A 24,785-nucleotide genomic window follows, 5' to 3' on the forward strand; every position below is an offset into this window, starting at 1 on the left:
TGTAATAATTATGATCAGTTTTAAATATAACTGTCCCACTGAATCATTTTTAAACAAGAATAAAGTACTGTGTAGAAAAATGCTTGGCTTTATTAAATGCTTCTGTTTACCTAACATGGCTGTGACTCTTGGAGTGACATGTAGAAATTACTAACTCCTCTTAATCACTTCTGGCATTTATTTTATATGTCTCGAACGTCTCCACATTCTCCCCGCCAGACACAAACATTCATTCCAGCCGGCGCTTCCTTGCAGAAACTGTTTAACAAGTTAAACGATGATTGACAGATTGCTGCCCGGCTTCTTTGGCCAGATCAAAGCCATCATTAACTTTAATAAGCAAGTGCCGCAGTGACAGAGCTGGGAAAGGGGGTGAGAGGCTGCGTGAGCGAGTGAAGCAGAACAAAGGTTTGTGGATTGGGAATTTTTTTTTTTTTTTTTTAAACTATAGCACGTACTTGTGATGGGACTATCACGCATGCGCACATCGCGATGGCGATGTTTAAACGATAGATCGTTCAGGCTTAGTGTCTATCATACAGATAATGAGTTAAAACAGGTGCCATTAATACAGATAACGAGTGGAGCCTCGTTAGACCTCATTAGAAGAAGTTAGACCTCTTTGACAGCCAGAAATCTTGCTTGTTTGTAGGTGACCAAATACGTATTTTCCACTCTAATTTGGAAATAAATTATTTAAAAATCAAACAATGTGATTTTCTGTTTTTTTTTTTCCACATTCTGTCTCTCATGGTTGAGGTTTACCCATGTTGACAATTACAGGCCTCTCTATTACCCATGTTGACAATTACAGGCCTCTCTAATATTTTCAAGTGGGACAACTTGCACAATTGTTGGTTGACTAAATACTTATTTGCCCCACTGTATACTGTTGTATAGTTAAGTTAAAGCAAAAACGTTTATTCTAAGTCATTCATTATGGTATTTGCTTTGAGAGTATTTCTAATAAAAATATATTTAGATTGTAAAAGATAGATTTCAGTACATTTCTTAAAGATTATATACACGCTCTATACGCTGTATGTTTACATAAATATATTTTCATCTTAAATTAATGCAGAAAATGCACAAATTAGTGTGTAAAGATTCATCAGAATGCAGGAAATTAGCGCCCCTGCCCTTGGCTGTTGGACACAAATGAAGCAGAGCGGTCGCTCTGAGTTGTGAAAGCATCTTTGAACTGACGTAACAACCATGCAAAACCATAAAACGTCCGCTAGAGGGCAGCGTTGGTTAGATTTACAATCAACTCCCATCTGCAAGACGAATATGATAAGAAAACGCATTTGAAGCGTTAGTGTTAAAAATGTGTTATCTGTTTAATAGCTGTGCCCCTGCTTGTTATTTGTATGCATTTTTGCACAAATACAAACTACTTAAACGCGTATTTTAGATGTATTCTATCGTTGTAGAGTGGTGGCCAGTGCGTGATGTGTAACTAATGAGTGTGACACACTATTGTGAAGTACCAGTCTGGGTGACTGGATGGTGGTGAGAGATTCCAGCCCGGCTAGATTGATGCCTCCCTCGACCTATGACAGCACAACAAAGGCTGGGAGGAGCTGTTCTATTTCCGAGATGAGGACAAAGTTAACGCTCGGCTGCCCTAACTTTTACAAGACATGGAAAAAAAAGTTACTACTTTAGGTCATGTGATGTCACACCCGGAAAGATTGCATAGTCCGCAGGGCAGCGACGCACTGTGAACTTCTTGGACGTTATCGTGTTCTTTTCCCAATAATATTTCATTGTGCGCTTATGTTAAAAGTGCGGCTGAAGTTCGACCTGCGCAGAGATGTGGAGGCTGACATCCGCAGAAAGGAGGCGGCGATGTGCAGGGTGAAAGGTGAGGCGTTCACGCATTGTCGGTCAGCTGACTCTGAAGCAAAGGAGAAGTTCTCACTAACAGAGATTTAACAGATTTGTTAACAATATTTAAGGAGGATTGGCCTTTTGAATGCATGGAAATTGATTCTTGTGTTCATCTCATTAAAATGGTTAGAAATCATAGGCGGAGTTTTGACTTTTGGGATAGGGGGGCACAACATGTTGATGACCCCAAAACTCAGTGTCAGCAATAAAATTAACTTACAAGAATATTTATAATAATAAGTTGACAATGAGCGTTTTTTTTTGTTTTTGTTTCCCATCATTCTTGAGGGGAATTCCAAATCAGGCTGCTTAGGCAATAGTTTTCGCCAAGATCGTCATCCATTAAATTTGGTACGCGCACCGGTGTTGTGCCAATGTAGTTACTTCAGTCAAAAATTGTATATCCCCTGGGCGGAGCCATATGGAGGTAGATTTGTGTCTTTATTATTCAATCAAAAAAAGTTGCTTTAATCAAAACATATATTTTCAACCAAAAAAGTCACCTCAATAAAACAAAAAAACTGTTTGAATGCAAAAATGAATTTGAAACTCAAAATAAATAAATAAATACATTTAAAAAAAATGCATGTGAAAGCTATTTTTCTTTAATTTTTTTCCCCTTTTTTTTTTTTTTTGATTGAGGTCACGTTTGTTTTATATATTTTTTAATATATTTTTATTTTCTCTTTATTATTCAATCAAAAAATAAATTGCTTCAAAAAAGATAGATTTTCAGAAAGAAAAATCACTTGAATCAAAAAAGAAAAATTTCAATCATAGAAAAAAAGTGAATGCGAAAAAAATATTTTGGATTGAAAAAATTGCATTTGAACACTTAATTTTTCATTGAAAAAGTTTTCTTTGATTGAAGCAATCCTTTTTGTCTTTGGGCCATATTATGATTAGGACATTTGTGTCTAAATAATTCAATCCCCCCCAAAAGTTGGTTCAATTCCCCCCCCCCCCCCCCCCCCAAAAAAAATTCAAAGACATTTTATTGCTTTACAACTTTTATATATATATGTACAGTGGGGCAAATAAGTATTTAGTCAACCACTAATTGTGCAAGTTCTCCCACTTGAAAACATTAGAGAGGCCTGTAATTGTCAACATAGGTAAACCTCAACCATGAGAGACAGAATGTGGAAAAAAACACCCAGAAAATCACATTGTTTGATTTTTAAAGAATTTATTTGCAAATCATGGTGGAAAATAAGTATTTGGTCAATACCAAAAGTTCATCTCAATACCTTGTTATGTACCCTTTGTTGGCAATAACGGAGGCCAAACGTTTTCTGTAACTCTTCACAAGCTTTCACACTGTTGCTGGTATTTTGGCCTATTCCTCCATGCAGATCTCCTCCAGAGCAGTGATGTTTTGGGGCTGTCGTTGGGCAACATGGACTTTCAACTCCCTTCTCACCCCGTGGCGTCAAAATGATAACAAGAACGGGGAACAAAAATCCCAGAACTACACGGGGGGACCTAGTGAATGACCTACAGAGAGCTGGGACCACAGTAACAAAGGCTACTATCAGTAACACAATGCGCCGCCAGGGACTCAAATCCTGCACTGCCAGACGTTTCCCCCTGTTGAAGAAAGTACACGTCCCGACCCGTCTGCGGTTCGCTAGAGAGCATTTTGATGATCCAGAAGAGGACTGGGAGAATTTGTTATGGTCATATGAAACCAAAATAGAACTTTCTGGTAGAAACACAGGTTCTCTTGTTTGGAGGAGAAAGAATACTGAATTGCATCCGACGAACACCATACCCACTGTGAAGCATGGGGGTGTAAACATCATGCTTTGGGGCTGTTTTTCTGCAAAGGGACCAGGACGAATGATCTGTGTAAAGGAACGAATGAATGGGGCCATGTATCGAGAGGTTTTGAGTGAAAATCTCCTTCCATCAGCAAGGGCATTGAAGATGAGACGTGGCTGGGTTTTTTTAGCATGGCAATGATCCCAAACACACAGCCAGGACAACAAAGGAGTGGCTTCGTAAGAAGCATTTCAAGGTCCTGGAGTGGCCTAGCCAGTCTCCAGGTCTCAACCCCATAGAAAATATGCGGAGGGAGTTGAAAATCTGTGTTGCCCAACGACAGCTCCATAACATCACTGCTCTAGAGGAGATCTGCATGGAGGAATGGGCCAAAATAACAGCAACAGTGCGTGAAAAGCTTGTGAAGAGTTACAGAAAACGTTTGGCCTCCGTTTTTGCCAACAAAGAGTACATAACAAATGTTGAGATGAACTTTTGGTATCGACCAAATACTTATTTTCCACCATGATTTGCAAATAATTTTTTAAAAAAATCAAACAATGTGATTTTCTGTTTTTTCTTCTCCACATTCTGTCTTTCATGGTTAAGGTTTACCCATGTTGACAATTACAGGCCTCTCTAATATTTTCAAGTGGAAGAACATGCACAATTAGTGGTTGACTAAATACTTATTTACCCCACTGTAAATACTTACCTTCTTTTTATGGCTAGGTTGAAACAAAAGCGGTTGCGCGACATCTGTAAACGGCGGTTTTCAGGGTAAAACGGACAAATTAAAAATAGTTCGGAGGCTTCGTGCGCCATCAATCTGCTATGGCAGCATGTAGACATTGTTCTATAAAGCACAACAGTTCTTTTGGCTTAAAATACAGCAGTTTATTTTAAAGAGGGGTGCAAGAGCAGAAACTGCTTTTTCAGTCTTGTCTGTGTTTTCCACCATATATGAAAGTCAATTACATGCAATGACACTTTTCGGCCACCCCTTAAAATCTGCTTATGTCAGAAATTATGTGTTGCAGAAATAATAATAGGCATAATTCAAATGTCAAAGCACACTAACTGTTTACCTAATGTCTGCAGACTATTCTGGAGCAGTGGACATTTTAATCCTCAACACTGAGCGAGATGGAGGCATCCTTTACTCCTGGAAGGTTATAAATATTAATATTGTATAGTGTAACTTGCTGTCTGCAATGTTTAATATTTTGGAATTACAGCCAAAAAGTTCTACCTTGGTTTCACTGGACCCTAACACATGTGTGGGGGGATTCAGAGTTTGTTTTCACGTGTGAGCAAAATTCTGAAACCGAGGTTGAACTCAGCCATGCTTTTTGGCTGTTTTTCTTTAGCTAGTCAACGTGGAGAGAATTATGAGCAGTTCAAAATAGCAGTCCATTTTTGCTGTATGTGGCAATGCTAAGTCGTTTTATAAAACTATATTTTTCATATACGTTATCTTCCAAGCTCACACACATACGCAAACACACACACAATGATATCTGAAGCCGCTAGAGTCGGATACGATTGTGTGCGTGTGCGTGTGTGAGCGCGACGCATCCTCAAATAGACTAAGAAATCAAACTGCATAAAGCGCATGTTCCCTCCTGATGATTCCACTTGATATCCACTATTTGGGGAATTCAGGAAACTTCTAAACCACCAGTGAATAAAGTTGTGTTTTGGAACCACTCAGCGCAGCATCCATTTTTAATGACTGATCCGGCAAACACATTTTGGAGGTCAAAGATGGCCTTACGAAGAAGTTCATTTTTATAATTTGGTGCTTTTTAGCACTGGGTGTACTGTACTTGAATTAATTAAGTGCTGCAGTAATCTGGTCTCCTCGTAGGGATCGACTGGGACCACCAGAGTTGGGAAATATGACCCAGGTATCAAACAGAATAAAGTGAGTCATGAGTCACTTCGCATCACAAAATACAGTGGGGCAAATAAGTATTTAGTCAACCACCAATTGTGCAAGTTCTCCTACCTGAAAAGATTAGAGAGGCCTGTAATTGTCAACATGGGTTAACCTCAACCATGAGAGACAGAATGTGGAAAAAAAAAAAAGCAGAAAATCACATTGTTTGAATTTTCAAGAATTTATTTCCAAATTAGAGTGGAAAATAAGTATTTGGTCACCTACAAACAAGCAAGATTTCTGGCTGTCAAAGAGGTCTAAAAGACACCTGGTCCACAACCTCAGTCAGTCACACTCCAAACTCCACAACATACTCCACTCCACAACTCCGTCAACATGGGTACGCCTCAACCATGAGAGATAGAATGTGGAAAAAAACAACAACCTGAAAATCACATTCTTTGATTTTTAAATAATTTATTTCCAAATTAGAGTGGAAAATAAGTATTTGGTCACCGACAAACAAGCAAGATTTCAGGCTGTCAAAGAGGTCTAACTTCTTCTAACGAGGTCTATAACGAGGCTCCACTCGTTACCTGTATCAATGGCACCTGTTTGAACCATTATCGGTATAAAAGACACCTGTCCACAACCTCAGTCGGTCACACTTCAAACTCCACTATGGCCAAGACCAAAGAGCTGTCGAATGACACCAGAGACAAAATTGTAGAAAGGCACCAGGCTGGGAAGACTGAATCTGCAAGAGGTAAAACGCTTGGTGTAAAGAAATCAACTGTGGGAGCAATTATTAGAAAATGGAAGACATACAAGAGCACTGATAATCTCCCTCAATCTGGGGCTCCATGCAAGATCTCACCCCGTGGCGTCAATATGATAACAAGAACGGTGGGCAAAAATCCCAGAACCACACGGTGGGACCTAGTGAATCACCTACAGAGAGCTGGGACCACAGTAACAAAGGCTACTATCAGTAACACAATGTGCCGCAAGGGACTCAATTCCTGCACTGCCAGACGTGTCCCCCTGCTGAAGAAAGTACATGTCCAGGCCCGTCTGCGGTTCGCTAGAGAGCATTTGGATGATCCAGAAAAGGACTGGGAGAATGTGCTATGGTCAGATGAAACCAAAACAGAACGTTTTGGTAGAAACACAGGTTCTTGTGGTTTGGAGGAGAAAGAATACTGAATTGCATCTGAAGAACACCATACCCACTTTGAAGCATGGGGGTGGAAACATCATGCTTTGGGGCTGTTTTTCTGCAAAGGGACCAGGACGACTGATCTGTGTAAAGGAAAGAATGAATGGGGCCAAGTATCGAGAGATTTTGAGTGAAAATCTCCTTCCATCAGTAAGGACATTGAAGATAAAACGTGGCTGGGTCTTTCAGCATGACAATGATCCCAAACACACAGCCAGGGCAACAAAGGAGTGGCTTCGTAAGAAGCATTTCAAAGTCCTGGCCAGTCTCCAGATCTCAACCCCATAGAAAATCTGTGGAGGGAGTTGAAAGTCCGTGTTGCCCAATGACAGCCCCAAAACATCACTGCTCTAGAGGAGATCTGCATGGAGGAATGGGCTAAAACACCAGCAACAGTGTGTGAAAAGTTTGTGAAGAGTTACAGAAAACGTTTGGCCTCCGTTATTGCCAACAAAGGGTACATAACAAAGTATTGAGATGAACTTTTGGTATTGACCAAATACTTATTTTCCACCATGATTTGCAAATAAATTCTTTAAAAATCAAACAATGTGATTCTCTGTTTTTTACCCCCCACATTCTGTCTCTCGTGGTTGAGCTTTACCCATGTTGACAATTTCAGGCCTCTCTAATATTTTCAAGTGGGAGAACTTGCACAATTAGTGGTTGACAAAATACTAATTTGCCCCACTGTATATCTCCGTCACGGGCAGGTAATAAATTAAGTTCATATGCACCTGTTTGTTCTGTCTAACAGCTCCTGTACACATTTGACAAGGATGTTTGTGTTAGCAGCTGCTCCCTGAACAAGGAGGAGACGTTGTTAGGTGAGCACGTTTGCAGTTGTTGACAACTGATTGAATTACAGTGATACAAATTATTACTTTCTTTTTAAATTTAAATGGCTCACTTTTTTTTGTCTTCCAAGCTGTCAGCTTAGCACAAAACACCGATGAAGAGGAGCACCTCAAACCAAGTACGATAAATTTAGCTCTTCATTCGTTCGTTTGCACGCGTCTTCATCTTCATCGCTCTTTAGTATCCAACTGTCTGACGCTCCTGATTGAGATCCATCCAATCAACAACACTAAGGTCTTAAAGGCAGTAGACTGCCGGGTCAAAGTACAGGTAAAGCACGTGAAAAGCACCGCTGATGTGTAGCGGAACTACTGTCTTTAAATATTGGATTCATTTTGTGTTGCCAGTTCCTTCATCCGGAAACTGACCGCAGATCGGTGTATGAAAGCCACCTGCTGCTCCTGACTGAAGATGGATGTGAGTCTACAGTGGTGTGAAAAATTATCTGAACCTTTTGGAATTTATCATATTTCTGCAAAAAATGAGCATCAAATGTGATCTGATCTTTGTCAAAATCACCCAGATGAAAAAACAGTGGCAGCTTTAACTAAAACCACCCAACCATTTATAGGTTTTCATATTTTAATGAGGATAGCATGCAAACAATAAAAAAGAAGTAAGTGAACTAGTGCTGTAACGATTAATTGATTAACTCGAGTATTTGATTAGAAAAAAAATATTCGAACTTTGCTGCTTCGAGTATTCGTTTAATTAAACTGACGTTGTAATGGTTTAATTTGAAAGTGTTTGCATTTAGTTTTATTGATTTGAGTGTATACACTGCCATCTAGTCTGCCTCAATTCACATGCCTGAATCCAGGTGCTCCCTGTTAAGACCAACATAAGCTAAGTTTTGAATCCAGGTGCTCCCTGTTAAGACCAACATAAGCTAAATTTTGTTTGAGCTAATGTTTTTTTGGTAACACTTTATAATAACTATCCGTTTGACTAGTTAATAGATCATTAGTAAACTTTTGATAATGATTTATTGTTGATTTGTAAAGTATTTGTTAACAGTTTGTTATGCATTTAAAGGGTGTTCTTAACCTGAAACACAGTTTGTGTCGAAACGTTTCAAGTTTTTGTGTGTAACGTTTGGCATTTCTATCGTTTCAGGTTAAGAAATCCCGTTCACTTAAAAAGAAAAGGCATTTTGATCAGGCATTTTGCAGGCAGCGCTCATGTTGCACATTTATGAAAATCTGCCATAGAACCAACAAATATTTGTACTTTTTTTTGTATATTCAACCAATAAAACTTATGACCTTCAATATAAAGTGTATATAGTTTTATTAAGATCCATCAACTAGCATGGGCATTTTGAATGGGGTCAACCATATTGGAACACTCTGTAAATGCTTAACAAACTGTTAACAAATACTTCACAAATCAACAATAAATCATTTATCAACAGTTTACTAATGATCTATTAACTAGTAAAACGGATAGTTATTATAAAGTGTTACCAGTGACGTTGTAATGGTTTAATTTGAAAGTGTTTGCATTTAGTTTTATTGATTTGGGTGGATACAATGCCGTCTGGTCTTCCTCAATTCACATGCCTGAATCCAGGTGCTCCCTGTTAAGACCAACATAAGCTAAATTTTGTTTGAGCTAATTTTTTTCTTTATTAATGCATTCGTAATTTAGTTTATAGGTATATTTAGCCTATTTTTGTGGGAATATGTATCTGAACCATTTGTTAAGAGCATTGTAAAAAAGTTAGCATTTTATAGCATTTAAACTAGCAGACTTTGGCGATGTAGGTTAGCCAGTTGTTCTTTTGTTGTACATAGATCCTCATTTATTTTATTTATTTTTTTACTGTTTGAGGTTCAGCTCAGTTAATTTAATTTTTCATGTTCCTTATCGGATTACTTGATTATTCGAACTAATGGTTTATCGATTAATCAACTACTAAAATAATCGATAGCTGCAGCTAGGGTTGTTCCGATGATGTTTTTTTGCTCCCGATCCGATCCCGATCGTTTTAGTTTGAGTATCTGCCCATCCCGATATTTCCCGATCCGATTGCTTTTTTTTTTTGTGCTCCCGATTCAATTCCAATCATTCCCGATAATTTTTCCCGATCATATACATTTTGGCAATGCATTAAGAAAAAAATGAATAAAACTCGGACGAATATATACATTCAACATACAGTACATAAGTACTGTATTTGTTTATTATGACAATAAATCCTCAAGATGTCATTTACATTATTAACATTCTTTCTGTGAGAGGGATCAACGGATAGAAAGACTTGTAATTCTTAAAGGACAAATGTGACTTTGTATATTGTGACTAAATATTGCCATCTAGTGTATTTGTTGAGCTTTCAGTAAATTATACTGTAGCCATGCCCAAATGCATGATGGGAAGTTGAACCATGACTGTGCGTAATGCTACACTGATATATCTTCTCTGCGTTGGGAAATAACATAAGGTGTTAAGAAAAAGATCAAATGCTACCTTGCTTCCCCACGTTGCTTCCCATGATATTTCTAATCGTAGGGAGTGGGGTTGTAAGGCTTTAGCCAATTAAAAAAAAAAGACTCCAAAGGCTGCCAAAATTCACTGTATTCATTTTGCGCTGCCTTTTATCTCTCTATATAGGTAAAATGGCGCCATTACAGATCGAGCGCGACAATGCGTGAGTGGATCATGCAGCGCATGCATTAATTGCGGTAAATATTTTAACGTGATACATTTTTTAAAAAAATAATTACCGCCATTATCGGGATAAATTTGATAACCCTACCTTAAGCCAAAACTAAAGACTCTGGATGAGTGTAACATATTATGTCTGTAACCTTAAATACAATTAGAAAACGATTTATTTAAAAAAAAAAATATATATATATATATATATATATATATATATAAAAAAAGGCATGTCCGATATTTTTTTGCCGATTCCGATACTTTGAAAATGACGTGATCGGACCTGATCGATCGGCATCCCGATAGACACCTCTACCGACATCTCTAGCTGCAGCCCTAAAGTGAACCCTCTGGCTAAACCAATTTTTACCAACCATTTTAAGTCAGGTTTGTGCCCAATCACTAATGAGTGGTTTAAAGCTGCCCTGCCCACTATAAAACACACACCTGGTAAGAAATGTCTTAATGAGAAGCATTGTTTCATGTGCATCATGGCTCAGTCAAAAGAGCTGTCTGAAGACCTGCGATCATGGATTGTTGATTTGTACAAAGCTGGGAAGGGATACAAAACCATCTCTAAAAGTCTGGATGTTCATCAGTCAACAGTCAGAGAAGTTGTCTACAAATGGAGAGAGTTTGGCACTGTTGCTTCTCTCCCAAGGAGTGGCCGTCCACCAAAGATGAAGCCAAGAGTTCAGCGCAGAATACTCAGAGAGGTAAAAAAGAACCCTAGAGTGGCTGCTAAAGACTTACAGAAATCACTGGCACAGTCCAATATCTCTGTCCACACAATAACTATATGTAAAACTATAACCAAGAATGGTGTTCATGGGAGGACTCCGCAGAGGAAGCCACTGCTGTCCAAGAAAAAACATTGTTGCTCGTTTAATGTTCGCAAAAAGGCACTAAGACACTCCACAGAAGTTTTGTCAAAATATTTTGTGGCCTGATGAAACCAAAGTTGAATCATTTGGGAGTAACAGACAACGTCATGCATGGAGGAAAAATGGAACAGCTCACCAATATCAATACCTCATCCCCACCGTAAAGCATGGTGGAGAGAGCATCATGATTTGGGGCTGTTTTGCTGCCTCAGGGCCTGGACAACTTGCAATCATTAATGGAAGAATGAATTGAAAAGTTTTACAGGAAAACCTGAGGCTGTGTGTCAGACAGTTGAAGCTAAAGAAGAGGATGGATGCTGCAAAGAGACAATGATCCAAAACGCAGAAGTAAATCAACTTCAGAATGGTTTCAGAAGAACAAAATTCGCGTTCTGGAGTGGTCAAGTCAAAGTCCAGACTTGAACCCCATTGAGATGCTGTGGCAAGACAGCGATTCATGCCACACATACCAAGAATCTGACTGAACTTCAGCAGTTTTGATCGATTTCAAGACTGATCCGCAGATACAGGAAGCGTCTGGTTGACATTATTGCTGCCAAAAATATTAAATGTGATTGTTCACTTACTTATCCCTCCCCCCTCCTTCGGTCATTGTTTGCATACTATCCTCATTAAAATATGAAAACCTGTAAATGTTTGGGTGGTTTTAATTAAAACAGTTTTTCATCTGTGTGATTTTGACAAAGATCACATTTGATGGTGATTTTATGCAGAAATGTGAGAAATTCCAAAAGGTTCATATACTTTTTCATACTACTGTATTTGTCAATGTAATGTAATCTTTTTTTTTTTATTATTATTATTTTTTTTAATTATAAATAGCACAAAACCCTGTCATTTAAACAGGAGCGTGCAGACTTTTTATTTAACATGGTTTCTGTTGTATGTGTACTTCAGATGTGGATCAGTACCACGTTCAGCTGACCAGACATGAGGGTTACAAAGTGGTAAAATTGCCTCATTTTTCTTCTACAAGAACAACAAAGTTTTTTTTAAAATTGCTTTCATTTTAATGACAGGTGCTGGCCAATCCCGAGCGTTTGTCCAAGACAGCTGAGCGGGTGGTGGATGATTTCTGCTGGGTCCTATGGGACGTGCACACGCAAAGACTCTACTATCTAACTCATGCGGTATTGAGTCGCTCATATAAAATACATCGCCTGTATGGAGCATGTGGTAAAAATCTGATTTAAATGCATGTGCATGTTTTCCACAGGACAAGTTTCTGATGCGATGTGTGCAGTTCTACGACCAACGCAATTGTGAAACAGTGGTGAAAACACTACTATATTCTATATATCTCTACGTGAAGGTGGTTTGTTGGGCTGGAATAATTCAGCTGTTTATGTACCATACGTTCATGATTGTGTACATGCTACATGCATATTCTAAAAGAAAAATATTTTATCGATCTAGTGGATAATATCTACTAACGTTATGTGAGCAATGTAGTATATACCCAAGGGCGTAGATTTGCATTTACATGACACGACCAATTTTTCAGGATGCTCAAATGGTCCCCACCAACTTTAAAGCAACCTTATTGGCATTATATCAAGAGTTTAGTTATATGGGTAATTTAGATTGTCTTTCCATATATTGTATAGATAGAATTGACCCTACCATTATTAAGTGATTTACTTTCATTATGTTCAGGCTGACATTTATCCCCTTTTCACTTGCTGAATGTGCCAGTCTATTTTTTTCCCCTCAAACACACATTTGATTTGCTGATGACATGAACCCCCCTGCCACACACACACACACACACACACACACACACCCTCACAGCTCAGACAGAAATACGTCGACAACATTTCGCCTCCTCCGCCCTCTTCGAAGACGAGGGATATTAGAATTTTATTTCAACCAGCAGCAGCAATCACTGTATGTAAAAAGACGTCGATGTTGTGGAGGTGGGGAACACAGCACAAATTTTCCTACTGAAAGTCCGACCTGCGTCAGAGTTAGCATAACATTAAACTGTACGAATTTACTAACCTGCAAAACTCGAGTAGGAAGCTGCTTAGAGAGAAGTGTCCTTCAGTATGTTTTCTACTGTTAATGTTAAATTAAACTGTGAGAAATGTAGCTAACGGAGGTTGACCCCCATCTCCCCAGTTTTAATTTTTATTTTATTTATGTGGGCTTAAAGCAGCCCAAAGGAGCTTTCATTTTTTTGTTGAGTTTGTGGACAAAAGCAGTAGCGTTTTACCTGAAGGAAGGTTCGATTTTTATTTATTGTTGGTATTCCCTAAGAGGTTTTTTTCAGTTGTATTTAATTTCTTTATTTAGGCAGACAGTGTTGAGTGGTCTTAAGACAATCGTTATTTTTTTATTGTGTTTGTTAATATCATGTAAATTCTGTTCAAATATGTACAGTGCCTTGCAAAAGTATTCGGCCCCCTTGAACCTTGCAACCTTTCGCCACATTTCAGGCTTCAAACATAAAGATATAAAATTTTAATTTTTTGTCAAGAATCAACAACAAGTGGGACACAATCGTGAAGTGGAACAAAATTTATTGGATAATTTAAACTTTTTTAACAAATAAAAAACTGAAAAGTGGGGCGTGCAATATTATTCGGCCCCCTTGCGTTAATACTTTGTAGCGCCACCTTTTGCTCCAATTACAGCTGCAAGTCGCATGGGGTATGTTTCTATCAGTTTTGCACATCGAGAGACTGACATTCTTGCCCATTCTTCCTTGTAAAACAGCTCGAGCTCAGTTAGGTTGGATGGAGAGTGTTTGTGAACAGCAGTCTTCAGCTCTTCCCACAGATTCTCGATTGGATTCAGGTCTGGACTTTGACTTGGCCATTCTAACACCTGGATACGTTTATCTTTGAACCATTCCATTGTAGATTTGGCTTTATGTTTTGGATCATTGTCCTATTGGAAGATAAATCTCCGTCCCAGTCTCAGGTCTTGTGCAGATACCAACAGGTTTTCTTCCAGAATGTTCCTGTATTTGGCTGCATCCATCTTCCCGTCAATTTTAACCATCTTCCCTGTCCCTGCTGAAGAAAAGCAGGCCCAAACCATGATCCTGCCACCACCATGTTTGACAGTGGGGATGGTGTGTTCAGGGTGATGAGCTGTGTTGCTTTTACGCCAAACATATCATTTTGCATTGTGGCCAAAAAGTTCAATTTTGGTTTCATCTGACCAGAGCACCTTCTTCCACATGTTTGGTGTGTCTCCCAGGTGGCTTGTGGCAAACTTTAAACGAGACTTTTTATGGATATCTTTGAGAAATGGCTTTCTTCTTGCCACTCTTCCATAAAGGCCAGATTTGTGCAGTGTTTCGACTGATTGTTGTCCTATGGACAGACTCTCCCACCTCAGCTGTAGATCTCTGCAGTTCATCCAGAGTGATCATGGGCCTCTTGGCTGCATCTCTGATAAGTTTTCTTCTTGTTTGAGAAGAAAGTTTGGAAGGACGGCCGGGTCTTGGTAGATTTGCAGTGGTCTGATGCTCCTTCCATTTCAATATGATGGCTTGCACAGTGCTCCTTGAGATGTTTAAAGCTTGGGAAATCTTTTTGTATCCAAATCCGGCTTTAAACTTCTCCACAACAGTATCTCAGACCTGCCTAGTGTGTTCCTTGGTTTTCATAATGCTCTCTGCACTTTAAACAGAACCCTGAGACTATCACAGAGCAGGTGCATTTATATGTAGACTTGATTACACACAGGTGGATTCTATTTATCATCATCGGTCATTTAGGACAACATTGGATCATTCAGAGATCCTCACTGAACTTCTGGAGTGAGTTTGCTGCACTGAAAGTAAAGGGGCCGAATAATATTGCACGCCCCACTTTTCAGTTTTTTATTTGTTAAAAAAGTTTCAATGATCCAATAAATGTTGTTCCACTTCACGATTGTGTCCCACTTGTTGTTGATTCTTGACAAAAAAATTAAATTTCATATCTTTATGTTTGAAGCCTGAAATGTGGCGAAAGGTTGCAAGATTCAAGGGGGCCAAATACTTTTGCAAGGCACTGTATGTAAGTTTGCTAAACAAAAAAACAAAAACAAACTAGGCCTGCAAGCAGGACTGAACGGGCCCTCGCAATCTAGCGCAACTCGGACGTTACGCAACTCTGACTGTGTGCAGGTCAGGGTGGTGGCAGATCCTCCTCTCTAATCATCTCATTAGAACCTAACATGCTCGAAAGTCGCCTATTTACATTCCCACACCCAAGAGATAAAAACCCCTATTGGAGAGAGTACTACAAAAAAGGAGCCACTACTGAGCTGTGCAGCCAAGCCCTTATTCAAAACCAAAATTAATCATCTAACTGGGCCAATCCGACCAAGTGTGCCAAATATTGTGGCTCTATAAGCTGCCTGAGTCTAAAAAAAAAAAAAATTCCTTTAAATGGTGAACAAAGGGTCGTCATGGCAACAGACAGAGAAACGTGGACATGAGCCGTAAATAAGTATTTTAATAGGTCTTGAAACTACAATGACCAACCTGAAAAGAACTGGACATGTATTGGAAAAACGTGTGACTTTCTATTTCCACTAGTTGGCGCTGTAGGGTTGATGCAAATGACCCCTACAAGAACCTTCAGGGTATGACTCTCAACAAACACGGGAAGTTTGGCGCAGATATGTTGTTGTATGTATTTGGCCAAATTTCAAAGTTGTCCAATATGCATGTGTGATACATCATTGGAAAGCTGAAAATCTCAATTTTCTGGGGAAAGAAACATTTTGGACATGAGGACATTTAAAAAAAAAAATGTTTTAAAACAGCAAAACCCTATCTGCAGGTGAGAGCACGCGAGAGCAGAATTACAAATGACATGACTTTAACGAGATATTATCGCGTACTTACCTTGTTTCGATCCAAAAACTCCATGTCGCATGTATCACTAAGTGTCAAGACACAGCTGTGAATGGCCACAGCTGGATTCTTTGGGGATTTTATGGGTGAAACATGGTAATATATCAAAGGTCGCGATGCAGAAATCGCAGACATTAAGGAGTGGTCGAGATTTTCTTTTTCATATATTTACTAGGGCTGTCAAACGATTAAAAATTTTAATCGAGTTAATTACAGCTTAAAAATTAATTAATCTATAAATCTTATTAAATAATCTATAAAATATGCCATATTTTTCTGTAAATTATTGTTGGAATGGAAAGATAAGACAAGATGGATATATACATTCAACATACGGTACATAAGGACTGTATTTCTTTATTATAACAATAAATCAACAAGATGGCATTAACATTATTAACATTCTGTTAAAGTGATCCATGGATAGAAAGACTTGTAGTTCTTAAAAGATGAATATTAGTACAAGTTATAGAAATGTTATATTAAAACGCCTCTTAATGTTTGCGTTTTAATAAAATTTGTAAAATTTTCAATCAAAAAATAAACTAGTAGCCCTATTCTGTCCTCAATGTGTGTGAGTACACAAATTGACAGATAGCGAACATAAGTTCCAAAAAGAAATCAGACGGTGTGGCAAAGTTGCATGGGCTTTACTGAAGTCATCTCTTTTTGACAGGAGCACGTTTCTTTTATTTTTGTAAAACTGAAAATAACAAGGCAATGTGTCAATAACTTGCATAAATCACAAAATAACATAAAATGTACACACACGTGTCCATTTGAGCAGTAGCACTAGCCAATTAGCTCACAAGCATCTAACAATGTAACTGCATTTCACCATATATGTGAACAAATTCAAATACACATCATCAATAACTATCTAATGCTCATGAATATAAACAAAGGAGGAATATAACTCACAAGCGATGCATGTATTAGACACAAACAGTGTGATGGGGCTATGAGAACTGCCACTGAATACTGAATGCGGACGTTAGCTGGTCTGAATAGCACTGTCGATTAGTGTGAGTTCGCGTCGACATATAATCACGTCAGAAAAGCGCTCCGAAACCCAAATAATCAGCTGCACTGAATCGCCATCAGAGGGCGACATTACGCCACATAACATATGCAAGTCACACCCAAGCGCGAGCAGAGGGCGGAAAAACTCCATAAAACACAATTAACAAGTTGGCCTTTCACTGTACTGACATTTAAATCTGTCTGAGCGGGCCTAGTGCGTTAATTGCGTCAAATATTTTAACGTGATTAATTTAAAAAAATAATTAACGCCCGTTAACGCGATAATTTTGACAGCCCTAATATTCACCCTTTTTAAACATTTTTTTCCCAATTTTTCTTTGTTTGGATCCATTATTTATCATCTAACATATCGGAGAAAATGCGACAGTAACAAAAAAAATACAATTAAGTGATAGTTATGAGGTAGATATCCAGGACTTTTTTACAGACACCATTTTTTTTCATTGTGACGTAATTTGTTCAAAAGTTTAAAATATGCGAGTGAATAATTTTTTTAAGTCGTTTTTTTTTTTTTTTTTTTTAAACGAAATATTAGACATCAATTAATGATTCCAAGCGAAAAATAACATTTTGAATAATAAATATAATTAATTACCTTTGTTTTATGGCTGGGTTAAAACAAAAGCGGTTGCGCAACGTCTGTAAACTGGGGGTTTCCAGGGTAAAACAGACAAATTAAAAATAGTTCGGGGGCTTAATGCGCCATGAATCTGCTATGTGTTCTATCAAACACAACAGTTATTTTGGCTTAAAATACAGCAGTTTCTTTTAAAGAAGGGTGCAAGATCAGAAACTGCTTTTTCAGTCTTGTCTGTGTTTTCCGCCATATATATTTTATCGATCTAGTGGATAGTATCTCCTAACGTTATGTGAGCAATGTAGTATATACCCAATATATCATTCTTACAGCCCTTCTGTATTGTGTTGCTGTCCAACAGCTGGAGCTCCCATTAGAGCTGCCTGCCAATGCTTTCAACACAGTCAAGTAAGGCAACAGTTACTACTACACAGTAAAACAAGTACTGTAATAATGTTAGCTCATGGCTACAAAATTAGGGCCAATATTTGTACTAACATAAAGGTGTGTATGGTTGTGACAGGTTTGTGAACCTCGGTTTTGATCACCATCATGTCGAGAAGCCAGAGCGAGTCAAGATGGACGTTTTCACAAACAGATTAGGTAAAAACCCCTTTATTACACAGTAGTTGCCCCCGCACTGAAACACATAAATAACTAACCCCCGACACTGTGTGTTATTTTTTCCCCCCCTCTTTTGGAAAACAAGACCGTAAGTCCCCTCAACCTGACGCAGTGAAACAATGATTGGATTTTCACTCTTTGATTAAAAGCTGGTTGAATCTGCATTTTTTCACACTTCCTGGCTGATTGATGCATATTTAATTGCCAGAGCCTACTTTGAATACCTCAGAGGCACAATCAATTTTCTTGCACTGGCCTTAACATTAGGTACACATGCACATCTAATGAGATCCGAGCTGTATGGAAAATTCAACACACGTGAATTATTAATGTGATTACATTTTTGACATTTTGAATTCCAGGAAGCATGTGCGTGTGCTACAGTCGACCGGCTCTCGACAAACCGGAGCTCGTCTATTCTGTGGTTTTAGTTCACAAAGGTATGCGTGCGTGTTACCTGCCGCCACGTGATTCCAGCTGTGTCACCTCATCTTCCTTCTGTCAGACTGCAGCAAGACTTTTCGGGTCACCTTGGACCAGCCGACACGGGACGCCACGCAGTTCCATCCGCTTTTCATCCCTATTGGTCACTCACACACATACACACAGTTGCGCTGTTTTAAAAGTATCTCCAAATACAACTGAGAGTGTGTGGCCTCATTCGGCCTAATTTATGTCTGTACAGACAGCCAAGCAGCACGCACGCTGACAAGCGGAGCTGTTATTTCCATATGTAGGTTACTACGTCGTCGTGTATCTGCACGGCCGATTCCTGCACTGCATCAACACCAGGCAGCAGGAGATGCTCTGCCACTCCCTCTTCCTGTCTGGTAAGATTAAGTGTTCTGCACTCTTTTTCTCATTAAGTGTTATCCCACTGAGATACGTTGCTTTTTTTGTGCTTGGAACTGCGTAAGTTAAAATAGGACAAAAAATATTTTGATTTATCGTAGGTCATTTATAACTGATTGTCACAATACTAAGTAATTGGCTGTCATTGGCATCACCTTGGGATAAAAAGTTATACAGTGGGGCAAATAAGTATTTAGTCAACTACTAATTGTGCAAGTTCTCCCACTTGAAAATATTAGAAATACCTGTAATTTTCAACATGGGTAAACCTCAACCATGAAAGACAATGTGGAAAAAAACTTCCAGAAAATCACATTGTTTGATTTTTAAAGAATTTATTAGCAAATCATGGTGGAAAATAAGTATTTGGTCAGTACCAAAAGTTCATCTCAATACTTTGTTATGTACTCTTCACAAGCTTTTCACACACTGTTACTGGTATTTTGGCCCATTCCTCCATGCAGATCTCCTCTAGAGCAGTGATGTTTTGTGGCTGTCATTGGGCAACACGGACTTTCAACTCCCTCCACAGATTTTCTATGGGGTTGAGATCTGGAGACTGGCTAGGCCACTCCAGGGCGTTGAAATGCTTCTTGCGAAGCCACTCCTTTGTTGCCCTGGCTGTGTGTTTAGGATCATTGTCATGCTGAAAGACCCAGCCACGTCTTATCTTCAATACCCTTCCTGATGGAAGTAGATTTTCACTCAAAATCTCTCGATACATGGCCTCTTTCATTCTTTCCTTTACACAGATCAGTCGTCCTGGTCCCTTTGCAGAAAAACAGCCCCAAGCATGATGTTTCCACCCCCATGCTTCACAGTGGGTATGGTGTTCTTCGGATGCAATTCAGTATTCTTTCTCCTCCAAACACGAGAACCTGTGCTTCTACCAAAACGTTCTATTTTGGTTTCATCTGACCATAACACATTCTCCCAGTCCTCTTCTCGATCATCCAAATGCTCTCAAGCGAACCGCAGACAGGCCTGGACGTGTACTGGCTTCAGCAGGGGGACACGTCTGGTAGTGCAGGATTTGAGTTCCTGGTGGCGCATTGTGTTACTGATAGTAGCCTTTGTTACTGTGGTTCCAGCTCTCTGTAGGTCATTCACTAGGTCCCCCCTTGTGGTTCCAGGATTTTTGCTCACCGTTCTTGTTATCATTTTGACGCCACGGGGTGAGATCTTGCATGGAGCCCCAGATCGTGGGAGATTATTAGTGGTCTTGTATATCTTCCATTTTCTAATAATTGCTCCCACAGTTGATTCCTTTACACCAAGCGTTTTACCTATTGCAGATTCAGTCTTCCCAGCCTGGTGCAGGTCTACAATTTTGTCTCTGGTGTCCTTTGACAGCTCTTTGGTCTTGGCCAGAGTGGAGTTTGGAGTGTGACTGACTGACTGATTGTGGACTGTGGTCTTTTATACCGGTAATGAGTCAAAGCAGGTGCCATTAATACAGGTAACGAGTGGAGCCTCGTTAGACCTCGTTAGAAGAAGTTAGACCTCTTTGACAGCCAGAAATCTTGCTTGTTTTTAGGTGACCAAATACTTATTTGCCACTCTAATTTGGAATTAAGTTCTTTAAAAATCAAACAATGTGATTTTTTTTAGGTTTTTTTTTTTTTTTTTTCCATATTTTGTCTCATGGTTGAGGTTTCCCCATGTTGACAATTACAGGCCTCTCTAATCTTTTCAAGTAGGAGAACTTGCACAATTGGTGGTTGACTAAATACTTATTTGCCCCACTGTATTAGCTCAAGTGATACATCGTACAATTCAAACCTTTTTTTTTTTTCTTTAAAAACTACGAAAGAAACATTTTGAAAACTTGTAGAATAAATGCCTGGATTTTTTGTTTTGTTTTGTTTAGCAAATTTAAATTGCAATATTTGAACAGAATTTAAATTATATTAACATACACAATAATCTCTTAACTATCCAGGAATGAAAAAAATAAACAATTGTCTGAAACCCGCTCAACATTGTCAGTCTAAAGAAATACTACTAAAAAAAAACGCCTGTTAGGGAATACCAAAATAAAAATGGAACCTTCCTTCTGTTGAAACACGACTGCTTTTGTCCACAAACACAACTAAACTGAACAGAAAACGAAAGCTCCTTTGGGCTGCTTTAAGACCCCGCAAATAAACCAAAAATGAAAAGTGGGGAGCAGGGGTTAAACCTCCGTTCACTACATTTCTCACAATTAATGTTAACAGTAGAAAACATACTGAAGGACACTTCTCTCTTAGCAGCTTCCTACTTGAGTTTTGCAGGTTAGCAAATTCATGCAGTTTAGTTATGCTAACTCTGATGCAGGTCAGACTTTTGGTAGCAAAATTAGTGGTGTGGTTCCCCCCTCCACAACATTGACGTCTTTTTACATTACTTACAGTGGTTGCTGCTGCTGCTGGCCGAAATAAAATTCTAAAATCCCTCGTCGTCGAAGGGGGCGGAGGAGGCGGCATGTTGTCGACATGTTGTATTTCTTTCTGGGATGTGAGTGCGTGTGTGGGAGGGGGGTCATGTCATCAGCCAATCAAAAATGTGTTTGAGGGGAAAAATGGACTGGCACATTCAGCAAGTGAAAAGGGGATAAATGTCAGCCTAAACATAATGAAAGTAATTCACTTAATCATGGTAGGGTCAATTCTATCCATACAACATATGGAAAGAATCTAAATTACCTATATAACTGAGCTCATGATATCATGCCTATAAGGCTGCTTAAAAGTTGGTGGGGACAATTGGAGCATCCTAAAAAGTTGGTAGTGTCATGTCCCTACCGTCCCTATCCAAATCTACGCCCTTGAAATAAACCAATCTATTGTGATAAAACAACAAATTTGCAATAACTGCATTAACCATCAAAGTGAGGTCTGACTGTAACTGTAGTCTTGAAACAAATCCAAATCAGGAAAAACATTGCAATAAAATAATGCAAATTGGTTAAACTTGAGAGAAGCTGAGATCTGTCATGACCACTGTTGTCACAGATTATTTGAAAAAGTAATTTAATTACTGATTACTGATTACGCCTCAAAAAAGTAATCAAGTTACTTTACTGATTACTTCATTATCAAAGTAACTAAGTTACTTTAAAAGTAATCTATCAGTTACTTTTTACCCATTTTTCTCCCTTTGCCGCCTCAACATAAGAATGACAACAGAAAAATGTCATCACATGTAATTGACTTTCCGATGATTGAATTTAAAGGAGAATATCAGAATTTTGCGCTAGCTTAGCCACTCTGGAGCGCTGAAACTAACAAATATCTGACAAACTGCTTGGAATTTGTTGAAATCAACTCCACCGACCAATTAAACCCCGCCAACTCTAAGATTAAGCCTAATGTCAAAACGTCTGAATTTTAGGCTATGGTTAACAGCATATCACAGCCAATGTAAAAACAATGCAAACTGACTGCACAAAATTGCCAAGGTGGTGGCGGGCACCGATGCGCGTGCATAACCCGGAAGTACTCCTCTCAACGCACACGCGGTCAATTTGCACTCAAGCACTTTACACTCAATCGGACTTACAACACATCCCACAGATGCTAAACGAACACATCACCTCACGGCATAAATGTGCAACACGCATATGAAGTAAACAAAGCTTGCCAACTTAGAGCGATGACTGCCCGTCGTTGCTACGGCAAAGCTACGAAACGGCCGCGCATGTAGGGGGTCCAACCTTTTGCTGATACCCTCCAGAATGAAGGAAAAATACTCACCTTCATTCATGGATATCCACAGATCAACATTCCATCACAATGTCTCAACACTCGGCGCGAATGTCCACCCGCCTCAGTCCCACAACACGTGACGCGAAACCAAAACAGAAAATAGCTAAGAGGTTGTCATGGAACACGTACCGGGAACCTTTTATTTCAGCATTTTCGATTCAAAATGCTCTTCGTATATTATTACAATATTCATTCTACATACGTTATGAGGCAATGAAAAAATAGCAACGCAGAGACACTAAGGAAACTAACTTTAATCAGATTACTGGTGTAGAAAAATGAACGCGTTAGATTACTCGTTACTGAAAAAAGTAATCAGATTACAGTAGGTTACTAACTAACGCGTTACTGACAACACTGGTCATGAAAGAACATTACTCCTCAAGTTTAGCATTCGCTTCAATGATATCTGGCGCCATCTAGCGTCGTGAATGGGTATAATGTCTAGACCGCGAATATAAGACGATCCCTACTTTTTCAGTCTTATTTCAATGCATAAAACACCGTCTTATATTCGGGCCAATATGGTAATTGGCTGCCATTGGCATCACCTTGGTATAAAAAGTCATAAGTACTTTGTTACACTGTTTGCATCTGACATTCAGGTGACGATGCGGACTTGGGCCTACCTTCAAAGTCCGCGAGGTTCTCGGTGCTGCATGCAGAAGAAGAAGCAAGCACGGCCATGTTGGACCTGGCGAGCGGGACGATCAAAGGAGTTCAATTCAGCACATCGCACCTTCTTCGGATTCTACGATCGGACTTGTGAGCCCCACCTACACGAAGGCAAGGAGAAGTTTTTCTTCCTAATATGTTTCTCGACTCCACCGTCATCGCAAGGAGACTCCACAAGATGGACGACGCTCAACGCCTGGCTGCCCTTCACTGCCTGCTTCTTTCCAGCGAAAATGACCGAAATGTGGAGCCGGAGGTATGTGCTGAAGCAGAGAAGCTTGGCATTTAAGTGCAAAGTTGTGGCCTCTACGTAAACAAACCTTTATGTTAAAATGATTTTGTATGCCTGCAGATTATTGAGTGGCTGTGCGGCAATGTCAAATCTCTGGAGTCCTTCGACCAGATCCAGGAGTTCATTCTAGGTCAGTGTGAAGAGAAACAAAAATGAATAGTCATCGTGTTTGGAACTTTAAGGGAGTTGTTTTTCCACAGCATCTTTGTACAAAATAAGCTACCAGAAATCCCTAAGCCTTGATAAACTGCTGCCTTGCTCATCGGTGTTTGACAGGAAGGTAACTTCCAAACATACAGTGGTATGGAAAAAGTATCTGAACCTTTCGGAATTTCTCACATTTCTGCATAAAATCACCAAATGTCATCTGATTTTTGTCAAAATCACACAGATGGTTTTGTGACTTGTCCCAGTGTTTGCCCATTGATTTCACCTGTTGTGCCTGCTCCTCGTGTATCCTCCAACCTTTATTCTCCTGTGTTACCCATCTGTTCCTCCTTGTCCTGTTACCCCTTGTCTGCGTGGGTGTATATAAGCACCCAGTTTCTTTTCACTCCTTGTTGCGTCATTGTCAATGTCTTCGTTCATGTCAGCGTTAATTTTACCTCTTCCTACGTCACAGCCCTCATGTTCCTCTGCCTAGTAAGTTTTTGAGACCAGTCTTTTGCAATACACTGGGATTTGTAGGCAACTGTGTTTTTGTGATCACCTCAGTTTTGGTTTGTACTTTTTCCTTTCCCTGCACTTGGGTCCACACACCACCTGCCTGCCCACTTACCTGACAGAATGACGCAACCACTAGTGGACCCAGCGGAAAAGATCCGGCCACGGCGTGCTCGTCCACGCCGACGGCATGGGCCCGCGCCGGCTCCCCGCAGTCCGGTGCCCGCGCCGGCTCCCCGCAGTCCGGTGCCCGCGCCGGCTCCCCG

The 24,785-nt window shown here is 39.5% G+C and overlaps 1 protein-coding gene across 2 annotated transcripts in view; it reads left to right on the top strand.

Moving 5' to 3' along the window:
• Window positions 1-1,609: 1,609 nt before the first annotated feature.
• gsap (gamma-secretase activating protein) overlaps window positions 1,610-24,785 on the top strand; it is a 49,936-nt gene continuing 26,760 nt past the window's right edge. The window contains exons 1-19 of one of the 2 annotated variants that reach the window (XM_057856272.1): window positions 1,610-1,867; window positions 4,759-4,829; window positions 5,528-5,584; window positions 7,516-7,585; window positions 7,687-7,734; window positions 7,798-7,886; window positions 7,964-8,033; window positions 12,083-12,132; window positions 12,205-12,315; window positions 12,402-12,458; window positions 18,026-18,072; window positions 18,188-18,267; window positions 18,651-18,728; window positions 18,794-18,874; window positions 19,026-19,118; window positions 23,495-23,654; window positions 23,730-23,820; window positions 23,917-23,986; window positions 24,057-24,136. In XM_057856272.1, coding sequence (XP_057712255.1) covers window positions 1,780-1,867; window positions 4,759-4,829; window positions 5,528-5,584; window positions 7,516-7,585; window positions 7,687-7,734; window positions 7,798-7,886; window positions 7,964-8,033; window positions 12,083-12,132; window positions 12,205-12,315; window positions 12,402-12,458; window positions 18,026-18,072; window positions 18,188-18,267; window positions 18,651-18,728; window positions 18,794-18,874; window positions 19,026-19,118; window positions 23,495-23,654; window positions 23,730-23,820; window positions 23,917-23,986; window positions 24,057-24,136 — 1,491 coding nt within the window. In that variant the 5' untranslated portion in view covers window positions 1,610-1,779. The remainder of the gene's footprint in view (window positions 1,868-4,758; window positions 4,830-5,527; window positions 5,585-7,515; window positions 7,586-7,686; window positions 7,735-7,797; window positions 7,887-7,963; window positions 8,034-12,082; window positions 12,133-12,204; window positions 12,316-12,401; window positions 12,459-18,025; window positions 18,073-18,187; window positions 18,268-18,650; window positions 18,729-18,793; window positions 18,875-19,025; window positions 19,119-23,494; window positions 23,655-23,729; window positions 23,821-23,916; window positions 23,987-24,056; window positions 24,137-24,785) is intronic. The other variant, XM_057856273.1, reaches the window with a different exon arrangement.

This window comes from Corythoichthys intestinalis, chromosome 13, assembly GCF_030265065.1.
Source record: "Corythoichthys intestinalis isolate RoL2023-P3 chromosome 13, ASM3026506v1, whole genome shotgun sequence".
NCBI classification, from domain to species: domain Eukaryota; kingdom Metazoa; phylum Chordata; class Actinopteri; order Syngnathiformes; family Syngnathidae; genus Corythoichthys; species Corythoichthys intestinalis.